Genomic DNA, 11,994 nt, shown 5'->3' on the forward strand with positions numbered 1-11,994 from the left:
AAGAGTAGAAACTGGGCTGTTTAACCCCATGAATTACTGAAACTTGTCCAATCGGAAGACAATAGGGCACTTGTCTTCTGGGTATTTGAAAAGCAGTAGCCAATGAGGCAGACTTTGAGAGATGTGAGTGATAACTTCGTCAACCAATAAGGATTGCTGTCTCGTATTAGGCAAACCATCCTAACTCAGCCTCCAGTCAGTTTTGCGCGTACGGCAGAATAACTCGCTCGCCCTATTTTGTTTAATAAAATCGAAAAGCTGAGAAGCACCCAGGGTCTCACGCCTACAGCTGACGGGCGGACACGGAACAAAAGTCCCCCTCGGCTCACCGAGGCACAAGCTGGTCATCACCCCATTGGCCAGCTCTCGTGATAGACATCCTCCAGACTAATGGCCTTCCGGTCTGGAGGGCGCGTTTCCCACAACTGGCCTATGAGATTCTGCTTCGGCCCAGCCAATAGGGTCAGGGCAGGGGGCGTGGCGGGAAGTTTGAAACGCCTGGCTTTGGGAGTTGTTTTTCGAGCTGATAGTGTTCTCCCCGAGGTCGAGCTGGGGCTCGGTAAGCTATGCTAATTAGTGGCTAAATCGAGGCTCCAGCAGATCTGAATGCGCTGTTAGACAGCTCCGCTCATTGGCCCCTCAGAGGTTTCTGGGCCAGCGACCCTGAGGTTCCTCTGCTGGAAACTGGGACGATCGGGTGGGTCTGGGGTTAGAGGTCCGCCACGGCTGTAAACTGAGTCGCTCCTGACGGGCGTCCCTTCCTCTGTCTACACAGCCGGGCGTCCCCACCGCTCGTGGAGATGGGCTCTACTCAGAGCATCTCAGGCACTCCAGCGCGGCCTCTGCCACACAACAAGCATCTGGCTCGGGTAGCAGACCCTCGTTCACCTAGCGCCGGTATCCAGCGCACTCCTATTCAGGTACGCTGGGCTGGGGTGGAGAATGAAGAGAAGCTGTCTGAATTCGTGGGCCTCTCTCTAGCCTGTTTCTGTGCCTGTCCTCATCCCCCTGCCACTGGAACCTTACTTTCTTCACCTACCCTTCTTTTGTTATTTTTTGAGGTTCTGATATAATCTCATCATTTCTTTTCTTTTTTTTTTTTTATGTATACAATATTCTGTCTGTGTGTATGCCTGCAAGACAGAAGAGGGCACCAGACCTCATTACAGATGGTTGTGAGCCACTATGTGGTTGCTGGGAATTGAACTCAGGACCTCCGGAAGAGCAGTCAGTGCTCTTAACCTCTGAGCCATCTCTCCAGCCCTAATCTCATCATTTCTGTCTTCCCTTTTCTCCCTCCAAAACCTTCCTTTCTGTCCTTCAAATTTATGGTCTCTTTTTCATTTACTGACTTTCTGGGGTTTGTTGTTGTTTGTTTGTTTGTTTTTGAGACAGGGTCTCACTGTGAAGCCCTGACTGACCTGGAACTCACCATGTACACCAGGTTGGTCTCAAACTCAGACCTGCCTCTGCCTTCCAATCCCTGGAATGAAAGGCTTGTGCCACTACTGTGCCTGGCAACTTTCTTTTTTTTTTTTTTAATCTGCATCTGACAGGCTGCATATCCATGAGCATTAGCAGTTCTGGCTGGGAATATGGGGAGGAGATAGTTCCGGGCCCAGGTTTGTTCTACCTTACGGTATTGACAGGTGGAGAGCTCCCCGCAGCCAAGTCTGCCAACAGAGCAGCCGAGCAGTCCTAAGCTAGCCCAGGACCCAGACCCCCGCTCTCCTACTCTTGGCATTGCACGGACACCCATGAAGATCGGTGCTGCAGGTAAGTGATGGACCCGGGGGAGGGGGAGGATCTGATGAAACTGACACCTATCTAGGGTGCCGTCGAGACCATTTTTGTTTTACTGGTTTTTGTTATTTGCTTCTTTTTGTAGCTCTGGGGTTTGAGCCAAAGGTCTTGAGCATGCCAGGAGCCCCAGCCTCCTGCTGAACCCCTCACTTAATTTTTTTTTTAAACATTTATGTGTATGGACAGACACCTGATGGCTCATGTGTGAAGGTCAAAGGGCAGCTTTAGGGGATCCAGTTCAGGTCAAGCTTGGTAACAAGCTCCTTTGTCCACTAAGCTGGCCCTTTTTCCTTTCTTCCTTTCTTTAACCCTTGAGGCAGGGTTTCCCTGTGAAACAGCCCTGGTTGTTCTGGAACACGCTTTGTAGACCAGACTGGCCTTGAACTCACACTCACAGAGTGTGCCTCTGCCTCTGCCTCCCAAGTGCTGGGATCAAAGGCCTGTGCCAACCACTGCCTGACTGTTTTTTAAGACAAGGTCTTACACTGTAGCCCAGGCTGCTCCGGAAGTGAGGCAGTCCTACTTTAGCATGTGAGTGCTAGAATCGCAGGCATGTGCTACCAGGCCCAGCTGCCCTAGCCCAGTTGGGCCAAACCCCAGCCCTTCTTTTGTGTTCACACTTTACCCCCCCCAGCCCCACCCCAGCTCCCTCTCAATCTCCATAGCTTGTTTTCTCCTGCCTTGACTTTATTCTTTCCACTCCCTCCCCCATCTGAGCAGGGGTCTTCATTCTCCTCTCTGTTTTCCTCCTTGGTTTGTCTCAGAAGGCCACAGCTTGTTTTCTTTCTTCCCTCTAGACCCTCAGAGTCCCCTGATGAGAGAACTGAGTGAAGTATTTGAGACCGAAGCTTCCAAGTCCATCTCCCCTGCAGAGCTAGCTCTACCCCAGCAAACACCTTTATCTTCTGAACTGGACCTGCCTTTGGAGACTCAGTTATCCCTAGAGGACCAGTTGCTGCCTTGGAGCCAGCCTGAACTCCCCTCCAAACAGGTGTTTACCAAGGAGGAAGCTAAACAATCCACAGAAACCATAATTGCCAGCCAGAACTCAGACATGCCCTCAAGAGATCCTGAGACTCCCCAGTCTTCAGGTACAAAATTGAAGAGCAGGATGGAGGGGAAAGAAGCTAGAATCACATCCTGGGATAGTGTAGGAAGAATAACTGAGCCCAATTCTGAGTCCTTACTTGGACTAAACCTTTCTTCTAGGTTCTAAGCGCAGTAGACGGAAAGCAAACAGCAAGGTGCTAGGGAGATCCCCTCTCACCGTCCTGCAGGATGACAACTCCCCTGGGACCTTGACATTGCGACAGGTAAAGGAAGAGGGAGAAAGCTGTCACTGTGCGTATCCAGCATTGTAGTCGGAGCCCTCGCCCCACTCTCCCCTCTCCCTCATGTGCCCTGGCCCTTGGCTCACATGCTGCCTTTTGCAGGGTAAACGACCTTCTCCTCTAAGTGAGAATGGTAAGGACCTAAAGGAAGGAGTCATTCTTGGAACTGGAAGATTCCTGAAAACTGGAGGAGCATGGGAGCAAAACCAGGACCATGACAAGGAAAATCAACACTTTGCTTTAATGGAGAGCTAGGTCCACGCTGGGTTCACCCAGCGTCTGGCGATAGTCTCTTTCCCCAAGAGCACTGAGCAAAGTCAGGCTCCTCCCAGGCTGCCACCTCTGGTACTTGGATGTTGTTTTGTTTTGTGTGTTTCTTTTCATATTAAAGGAGATGGTTTTAAATGATGCCTTAGGAAGTTAGACAAAGCTACATTGGGTCTTCTGTGTGTGTAGAATGGTAGCCTGGGGTCTATGAGCCCTGGATATCTCTCTACTGCCACTTCTAAGCCTCTTTTCTATGCCTTAAGTTTTGATGTTCTCCAAGGCTCTGCCCTTGGCCCCTCTTTCCTCTTCCCCTTTTGTTGGGGCTTAGCTATTACTTAGTTGCTTCTGGTAATTTTCAGGTCCCTCTCTTACCCTGACTTTTATTCAGCTGCCACATAAACACTCAGCGTTAGTTCCCTTAAAATAAAGTTTATGATCTTCTTTCCCTAAGGCTATTCCCCGTCCTTGTGGATTGGGAAGACCCTCACCCACCTATCTGCCTGAACATTAGTCTTGGCCTTGGTCATCATACTGAATTCTTCTGTTCAGAATGACATATCTGTGAGTATGATCACTAGATCTCGGTGACTCCATGTTTCTGATCTCTTGTGTCTTTTCTGTGTGTGTGTGTGTGTGTGTGTGTGTGTGTGTTTTGCTGGAATTGACCCAGAGTTTTGCTCATGTTAGACAAATGCTCTGTTAGTGAACTTCACACTCAGCCCAGGCCTGTTATCCTTGCACCAGTTTCATGTCTCTAGAGGGCCAGTCTCTTTCCATTTTACCACCCTAAACTGTTAGAAGAGCAATTTTCCTGACAAGCTTAGAGATCGTGGTAATACCCCACTTGAAACTCTTTAGTGGCCTCCACGGCCCTTTATCATCCAGCTCCTATGCAGGCATGCACACATGATTGTTGTCTGCAGCAAGCTGTCGTGTGCCTCCCAGCCACTCAGGCTCCCTAAGAAACCTCAGCTTCTGCCTTGATCCTTCTTCCTGCCCACAGTCTACCTAGTATTTAACCTTTATCCTAGCACCTGTAATATCTTGTTGTCCGTTAGCAGGACCTAGGTCTTCTTGTAGCACAAAGGGGTGGAAGCTAGCAACACAGGATGCTACGTTTTATTAGGTGATAATAAAGGGGGAAAGGTAGAAAAGGAGAAAGTCTGAAGGGGCCAGGAGACTAGTAGTGACATCCACAATCATGAGCTGAGCACCCTGACCATTCCTGGTCTGGACAAAGGCTATGGGTAGCTCAAGAGGACCCTAGAGGCTGAGAGGGTCTGTTCCTGTTTATTAAGGGAGAAGCTGTGAGGGCTCTGGATAGGGGAGGCCATGGCGGAAATGGGGCAGTTCTTTGCCCTTGTGTCCCTGATGCTTCCAAAGGCACACTCCCATAATCCCTACTGCTCTCAAAAGAAAGTTTACTGGGAATGGCCCTTGGGCTATAGAAGACTGACCATAAAGAGATGAATATAGGAGGAAGCAGCTGAGAATCTTCATGGTTTCCCACCTCTCTTCTTCTAGCCTCCTTAGTTCCAGATTTTGAGGAAGCTGTCCCAGGAACCAGTGGCCACAGCCATACCATCAGCTGTGACCCCCAGGCAGCTGACTCTGTTGTCATGGCCAGAGAGTACGCCTGAGGAAGAGAGGAAAAGTCAGTCTACTTTCCCAGGTGTGTGAGGGCCGGTGATGTGCAGAAGCTCCAGCCCGGGGAGGCTAGCCTCTGCCTTGATGGGAACTAAGGAACTGAAGGAGGGTTAGCCCCGAGGAGAGAGGTTTCTCGTCAGGCCAGTTCCTCTGTCCAGAGCCCAAGTCTCTGGTAGGGCAAGGGTAAATTGGTTAGTAATATCAATAAGCTGTGAGGAAGGGCAGGGTTACTTTGATAGATCCAAGGACGGGGTTCTTTGTTTCTGGATTTAAAAAAAAAAAAAAAAAAAGAAAGAAAAGGCAACTTGGAAAGTAATCAACTGAATAGGATTTGGAGTCTGATTCAGGAGTATGTATTATTTTCTTTCAGCTCTTGGTCTCTCCTGATAGAAGCCAGGCTGTCTTTCCACTCTAGACAGCCAATCCTAGAAAAGCTTCTAGGCTAGGCCCAGGACCTTTGGTTTACTCTTATTCACACCTCCCTGAGGCTGTCGCTTAAACTTCAGGTACACAAAGGTCTGGACACTTAAGATACACTGGTTTGGGGTGACCAGAAGGAGCAGGCACGGCACGAGGCAGAAGGGCTGCTTAGAGCACTTTCTGTTTGGGGAATCTGGTCTTAGTTTCCAAAGCAAATGGTGTTGGTTTCCAAGGCTCAGGTTAGGCAACAACTGGGAAATAGCAGGAAGAGGGTCCCCTTAAAGAAACTGGGAGGAAAGGCGGGAGGGCTGGAATGTCTGGGGCAGACCCTTACCTACACGCTCGCACTTCAAAGAGTCCCAGACATTGCAGTTGAAATCATCATATCCTGCAAAGAGCAGGCGACCACTGAGCGAGAAGGCTACTGACGTGATGCCGCAGATGATGCTCTCATGGGAATAGGCAGTCAGTTCTTGGTCTGCTCTCAGGTCAAACAGACGGCAGGAAGCGTCGTCTGAGCCAGTGCAGATGGCCTCTCCATTGGGAAAGAACTGAGAATACAGATAAGCAGTGGTCAGCACTCAGACCTGGGGCAGCCTCGCCTTTTTTCCTGGTTCCTGGTTCCCATGGGGCATGGAAGCCACTTCACTGGTCTCTCTGCCTGTCTCTTTCTTGGTAGGGTGATCACTGCTGTGTTCTTGTGGCTCCCTCTGCTGTGACTGCAGCAGTGCAGGCAGGCAAGAGCACCAGGGTTTCCCAGGGTCACATGACTGAAAGACCAGACTTCTGTGATTATCCTGTAGACTAGTCCAGGGTGTGCGGGAACAGCACGAGGTCCAGGCAAGTAACCTGAACGTCATTCTGAAGAATAACAAGTGTACTTGCAGGGAAATTATAGAAAACTGGTGATGTAATATCATAGACCCCAGAAAAGTAGAAAAATGGTTCCAATCTAGAGACAGAAGACATGGCAAGGATGTACATGTTTCTGGATTGGATTCTGTGTAGAAAAACCTTGTAGTAAGGACATTTATGAGATAATCTACATGTTTCTGGATTGGATTTTGTGTAGAAAAACTTTGTAGTAAGGACATTTATGAGATAATGATTACATTTGAGTATGAGCTGCAATATTCTGTAAATATTGAATTTCCTGGTTCTTACAAATTATGCTGGGGCTGGAGAGATGGCTCAGGAGTTAAGACCAGTGGTTACTCTTGCAAAAGATCCAGGTTCAGTTCCCAGCACCCATATGGTGGCTCACAACCATCTGTGACTCCAGTTCCAGAGGACTGCAGGTGTCAGGCATGTACTTGGTGTACAGGCACACATGCAGACAAAACACTCATACACATAAAACTTATACTGTAGCTGGGAATGGCCACTTAATACCTGTACTCCTAGCACTTGGGAGGCTGAGGCAGGAGAATTGCCTCAAGTTTAAAGCTAGCCTTCCAGGGTGAGACAGTGGGCTCCGGTAAAGCATGGTCAACTCTGAGATTGTCTCAAAAGATGAAAGGCAGGACTGGAGATACAGCTCTAGGCGTAACCTGGGTTCATTCTCTATCATGACAAAAATAAAATGTATAAGCTGGGCAGTGGTGGCACAGGCAGGCAGGTCTCTGCGAGTTCCAGGGCAGCCTGGTCTACAGAGTGAGTTTCAGGATAGCCAGAGCTACACAGAGAGACACTGTCTCAAAAACCAAAACAAAAAAGTATGAAGATAAAGTAATAGGGTTAATGACTGGGGGTGTCCAGATGGCTCCGTGGGGAAAAGGACTTGCTATACAAGCTTAATGACCCGAGGTTGATCCCCAGAAGGAGAGAACAGAGTCCTAAAATTTGTTTTCTGACTAGTCACACACTCAATAATTTTTTTTAAAAAAAATTAAAAATTGGTCATGGCTGACATCTCTTGAATGTGAGGCCAGCCTGGTCTATATAGCAAATTCCAGCCAGAGAGCTATATAGTGAGACCTTGTCTTCGGGGATTTTTTTTTTTTTTAATTTATGATTTAGGGCTGGAAAGATGGCTTAACAGCTAAGAGCACTTGCTCTTGCAGAGGACCCAAGTTCAGATGGGTGCCAGCACCCACCTGCATGACAGCTCATAACTGTGATTCCAACAGCTCCAGGGGATCCAACACCCACCTCTGCCCTCCAAGAAGTATTTGAGAGGCACAGAGCCATGATATGAGTCATCTATTCTCAAGGGACCCAGGAATGAGGACCTAGGGTGTAGCTTGCTGGTAGGGCACTTGTTGACAGAGAGCAGGGGAGGAGCTAAGTGCGCATGTGTGAGGGTGTGTGCTGGAATGTCTAGAGACAACTGTAAAGCGTGGCAGAGTGGTAACAGTGAATGGGGTGAAACAGACTTGGGATTTCTTGTCATTGCTTTTCTAACTATCCTATAAAGGTAAGATTATTTCTAGAAATAATAAGGAAAGGGCTTAGAAGTGGTGTGGAAGTGGGTCAGAGATGTATCCTGGGGTTTAAGGTAGCTAGTTCCTCGAGGGCACACACGAAGGAACACTCACACAGATAGCATTGATGTCGGATTCGTGGCCAGTGAAAGTCTGGCGGCAGGTCCCTTCCCTCACATCCCAGAGCTTTGCGCTGGCATCACAAGCACCCGAAATGAAGAGTTTGTAGTCTGGAGACACGGCCAGGCTCATGCAGTCTCCAGTGTGTCCCACAAACACCGTCTTCTGCTGCCCCGTCTCAATGTCCCACAAGGCACTGTCAGGAGAAAAGGAGCCCATCACACAGAAATGTCACAGTTGCTCAGCACAGAACGACCTTCCAGTCCTCAGCACCCGTGGCATTCAACCCTTACCACGTGGTGTCCCCAGAGCTGGTCACAATGTTGTTGTCATCCAGGAAACGGCAACAGGAGAGATAACCTGAAGGTGATTAGAAGGACAGGGCTCTGGCTCAGGGTCACAACTGGACAGGGGCCTGGATTTCCGTGACCCCTACACAGGAAAAGAGGTCTTCTCACCTGTGTGAGCAGAGAGTTCCCGGCTGACCTTAACATTGCCCTCACGGGATTTGAGGCTGTAGATGGAACACATGTTGTCTAGACCCCCACACGCCACAAAGTTCCCTGATGGTGCATAGGCACAGGTCATGACCCAGGAGGAACGCAGTGGAATGGCATGCACCTGCAGAGAGGGTAGATTTGGGGCGGGTGGGACCTGGGCTTCAGGGAACGGCACAGAGATTAGGCATGCAACCCTAGGAAGGATGGAGGAAAGCTGGTACCTTGTTAGTGGTGTAAGTGTCCCACACGATCAGCTTCCCGTCCTGCGAGGCACTTACCAGCAGCCTGGAGAAAGGGTACCTGTGTCATCCCCACCTCTTCTCCCTGCCCACTCCCCTCCATTTTAGACACCTCTGGATCCTCACTTAGAGTCAGTGGCCCAGTGCATGGCATAGATCTTGGCCAGGTGTCCCCTTAATGTCCTCCGTGTCCGCATCTGGACTCGTCCCACCACTTCTAGGCCAGACACAAGCTGCAGAGAAAGGGGTATTGGGTTTCACGTGTCTGCCACAGCCCCTGCTCTGTTCTACCTCCTTCTGGGGACCAGAAACTGCTCAAGAGGTCCCCAGCCTAGAGCGACCGGGCCTCCTGTGGTAGACAGGTGCTGGGATAGCTTCTGGCAAGTTGCTAAATGGTAGAGGTAAGTGTTTAGTACAGTGTCTCCAGACTGAAGAGGAGGAATCGCTAGTAGGGAGATATTCCCACCTAGATCAACCTCAAGTTGCTGGCATGAGGTCACTGAACATTATCTTGAGACACACAGGGGATACCAGACTGTCAGGTGCCTGTCTTCACACATCAGTGGCACCCAGCCAGCACTCATGGGCTCTGAGGCATTGCCATCATCCGGAACTGCCCCTCCAACCACAACCAGACTCCCATCTGCTGAGCCGCCAGGGTCCACAGAGGTGGTCTGTCATAGTTTGTCAACTTTGGCAAATCACACCTTCCCTTGAGCCTATTATCTTACAGAGTTGCCATGGGAATCGTACAGAATTATGTATTTAAGCATCTAACACTGCTTTTCTCATGATGTTTACTCTTACGGACATATTTAATACAATCGGTTCTATGTTCTTTCTTCCCCCTCGGTACCTGGGGATTGAACCTAGGTATGCTAGCTTAGAAGTCTGCCGCTGACATACATCCCAGACCCTTTTTACTTCTTTCTTTTTTAATACACTATTTCTATTAACTATTTGATAATTTCATCCATGTATGCAATGAATTTTGATCATATTCGCCCCGACTTCTAGCTTCTCCCAGATCCACCCTTCACCTCCTACCCCCACCCAACTTCATGTCTTCTTCTTAAAATTTTTGTCCTAGCTGAACTTTTTACTTTTTATTTTGAGACAGGCTGGCTTCAAAAGCATTCTGCAGCCCAGGCAAGTCTTGAATTTTCAGTCCTGCCGCAGCCTTCCATGTGGCTGGATTCCAAGCCTGTGCCACCTAGCATGGCTTGATACTTACTGTCAGTTCTAAGAAACAGTATTATTTTGTCTGTCACTAAGAAAGAAACACTAGGCTAACAAGGTATTATGTATTGTCAAATGCATCTCAATTTTAGAGAAATCTGTGAAGAAGCAAACATCTTAGAATTGATAATGCAGTCTTAGACAACTGTCAGTTCGAGTCTATGAGAAATCCTGCATGCTCCCTCCGTCCTTACTGCTTAAGGATGAGGGGGATAAGACCAGTGTCTGTGTCTTCAGCATCCAATATAATGCCTGACCTAGAGCAGATCTTAATAGACGTTTGTTAAATTAATTCATGAGTGTCTTTCCTCACTCCAAGGACAGGATGTGCTAAAAGCTCAGGCAACAGTATGTCACTGGTCATGAAGCACTTCCCTCCTCTCCCTCCCCTTCCCTCCCCTCATGTCCTGCCTCAGAAGGGTGAAAGTCTCACCTCAGCTAGGGTGGTATCCGCACAGGCTTTCCTGGCATCCTGCAGGGAAAGCGGGCATCAGGGAGGCTGTGGCAGGGTAGGGGGCATGCACATGCACCTCACACGTGGGTGGGCATGGGGCTTTGCAGTTGGGCGCTGGTCTCAAATGTGAGCTTCAAATTTAAAGTCTCTGAATCCTTGTAGATCAGAGGTCTCTAAAGTGTCACCCAAGAGTGACCCAGTCCCCCAGTCCCTCCCAGGCCACACTCCCACATGTCCTGAGCTCTGTTTGCCAGGGTCCCCAGGACGAGGGCTCTGGGGTTACAGCAATCTGCTTCTTGAGCTGCTCCGCTTCCTGCCTCAGCTGCTCCATCTCCCCCATGGTGCACAGATCGAGGGGCGGTTCTGGCTCCTGCCAGGAACATGAAATAGGTGTTGGGGAATCCCCATAGGACCGTGTTTCTGTCCTTTACATCCTAGTCCACTCCTGAAAAGTGATGGGGGGCTTCCCCTCCTCCTGGGTTAGGTCCTGTACATCAGTTCCAGACCTGCCTGAGCCCTCCCTGTGGGCCCCCAATCCCAGAGGGCAGAGCCGGCCAGCTCCCTCTTACTTGGGCTGTGGCTGGACTTCTCCCAGGTTTCCGCTTCCCAGGCGCCTCCTGAGTCTCTCAGCTGCGATGCGTGCCTGTCACCTGCCCCCCTCTGCTGCCAGGGGAGCTGGCCTGGCCTGGCCCCGACTGGGAGGGGGAAACAGACAGGGAAGGGTAAGGCCAACGACAACCACGACAACCACGTCAGGCAAATGAAATGAGCTGGCAGGGGTGGGGGAGAGGCCAGGGAGGGAGGCGGATGGCTTCCAGAGACGTGGGCCAACCTGGAGGGGTGGGGAGGAGGTCTGTGAGCCAGAGAAGAGCACCCCCCACATCCAGCCACAAGAAGGGGGGAATAAAGGGGTGCCTCCATGGTTAGCGTGCCGGCAGAGATAAGAGCATCAGGCCCATGGATCAGAGCAAAGCTGTGAGGATTACTGGTTTGGGGAGGAGAACAGAACAAGAGCAGCCACAGCTCCAGTGGCCCCCAGGCCCTAGCCCTAACTTGTGGTCATGATCTTGGCAGTGCAGGCCTGTTGAGCAAGCAGGCCAGGAGCCAGGAGAGAAAGGTGATAGGTGACCCTGTTGTCAACACCCCAAACCATGTTCCCTCATGCGGATGGTGGGGGAGAGGGTCCAGGCAGAAGCTGAGATTAGAAAGGGCTGATCCGGATAATCCTTTTCTCCACAAGCCCCGGCCAGCTGCCCCTGGGCCTGATCCTAGCCCCTAGCCGGGGGAGCTGACAGGAGATTCAGGGGGACTCTGGGCTGATGTGCCCCTGCCTTCCGGGCAAAGAAAGGACTATAAAGAGAAGGGAACCCTTATCCTGCTCCTAGGATGGGGGTCTGTCTTCATGCTTGCCCACGTTACTCCTGGGGTCTTGCTGGACAGTGAAGGTCGGAGCTAAGGAATAAGGCTACCCTCTCACCCTTACTCAGGGAGAGATAACAGGGCTTAACCTTGGAGCCCAAGGAGCAGCTGCGGTGGTGGTGATGGGGCACG

At 50.3% G+C, this 11,994-nt stretch overlaps 2 protein-coding genes across 2 annotated transcripts; one reads left to right on the forward strand and one right to left on the reverse strand.

Annotated features, from left to right (window-relative positions):
* The first annotated feature begins 433 nt into the window (after positions 1-433).
* Cdca3 (cell division cycle associated 3) lies at positions 434-3,542 on the forward strand. The gene is made up of 6 exons (XM_041637101.1): positions 434-559; positions 776-920; positions 1,650-1,776; positions 2,601-2,894; positions 3,013-3,116; positions 3,237-3,542. Exons 2-6 carry the CDS (start codon positions 801-803, stop codon positions 3,387-3,389), a joined length of 798 nt encoding a protein of 265 aa, XP_041493035.1. The 5' UTR covers positions 434-559; positions 776-800; the 3' UTR covers positions 3,390-3,542.
* Positions 3,543-4,504: 962 nt separating this feature from the next.
* Gnb3 (G protein subunit beta 3) lies at positions 4,505-11,294 on the reverse strand. Its single transcript, XM_041637089.1, has 10 exons — positions 11,013-11,294; positions 10,727-10,813; positions 10,423-10,461; positions 8,877-8,983; positions 8,733-8,796; positions 8,470-8,632; positions 8,305-8,371; positions 8,006-8,207; positions 5,803-6,019; positions 4,505-5,037 (listed from the first exon to the last, which is right to left on the reverse strand). The coding sequence occupies exons 2-10, from the start codon at positions 10,781-10,783 to the stop codon at positions 4,931-4,933; spliced, it is 1,023 nt and encodes a 340-aa protein (XP_041493023.1). The 5' UTR covers positions 10,784-10,813; positions 11,013-11,294; the 3' UTR covers positions 4,505-4,930.
* Between the last annotated feature and the right edge of the window lie 700 nt (positions 11,295-11,994).

The sequence above is a fragment of the Microtus oregoni genome, unplaced genomic scaffold (genome assembly GCF_018167655.1).
Source record: "Microtus oregoni isolate MIOR12 unplaced genomic scaffold, Mior012 000002F_ref0000024, whole genome shotgun sequence".
NCBI classification, from domain to species: Eukaryota; Metazoa; Chordata; class Mammalia; order Rodentia; family Cricetidae; genus Microtus; species Microtus oregoni.

Bases quoted from the DNA above. Each gene is read 5' to 3' on its own strand.
- Cdca3 (XM_041637101.1), top strand. From the start codon at position 801: ATGGGCTCTACTCAGAGCATCTCAGGCACTCCAGCGCGGCCTCTGCCA. The intron at 921-1,649 runs GTACGCTGGGCT...CGGTATTGACAG, and splicing joins TCCAGCGCACTCCTATTCAG to GTGGAGAGCTCCCCGCAGCC. The intron at 3,117-3,236 runs GTAAAGGAAGAG...TGCCTTTTGCAG, and splicing joins GGACCTTGACATTGCGACAG to GGTAAACGACCTTCTCCTCT.
- Gnb3 (XM_041637089.1), bottom strand. From the start codon at position 10,783: ATGGGGGAGATGGAGCAGCTGAGGCAGGAAGCGGAGCAGCTCAAGAAG. The intron at 8,633-8,732 runs GTACCAGCTTTC...CCCTCTCTGCAG, and splicing joins ACACTTACACCACTAACAAG to GTGCATGCCATTCCACTGCG. The intron at 8,372-8,469 runs GTGAGAAGACCT...AATCACCTTCAG, and splicing joins GGAACTCTCTGCTCACACAG to GTTATCTCTCCTGTTGCCGT.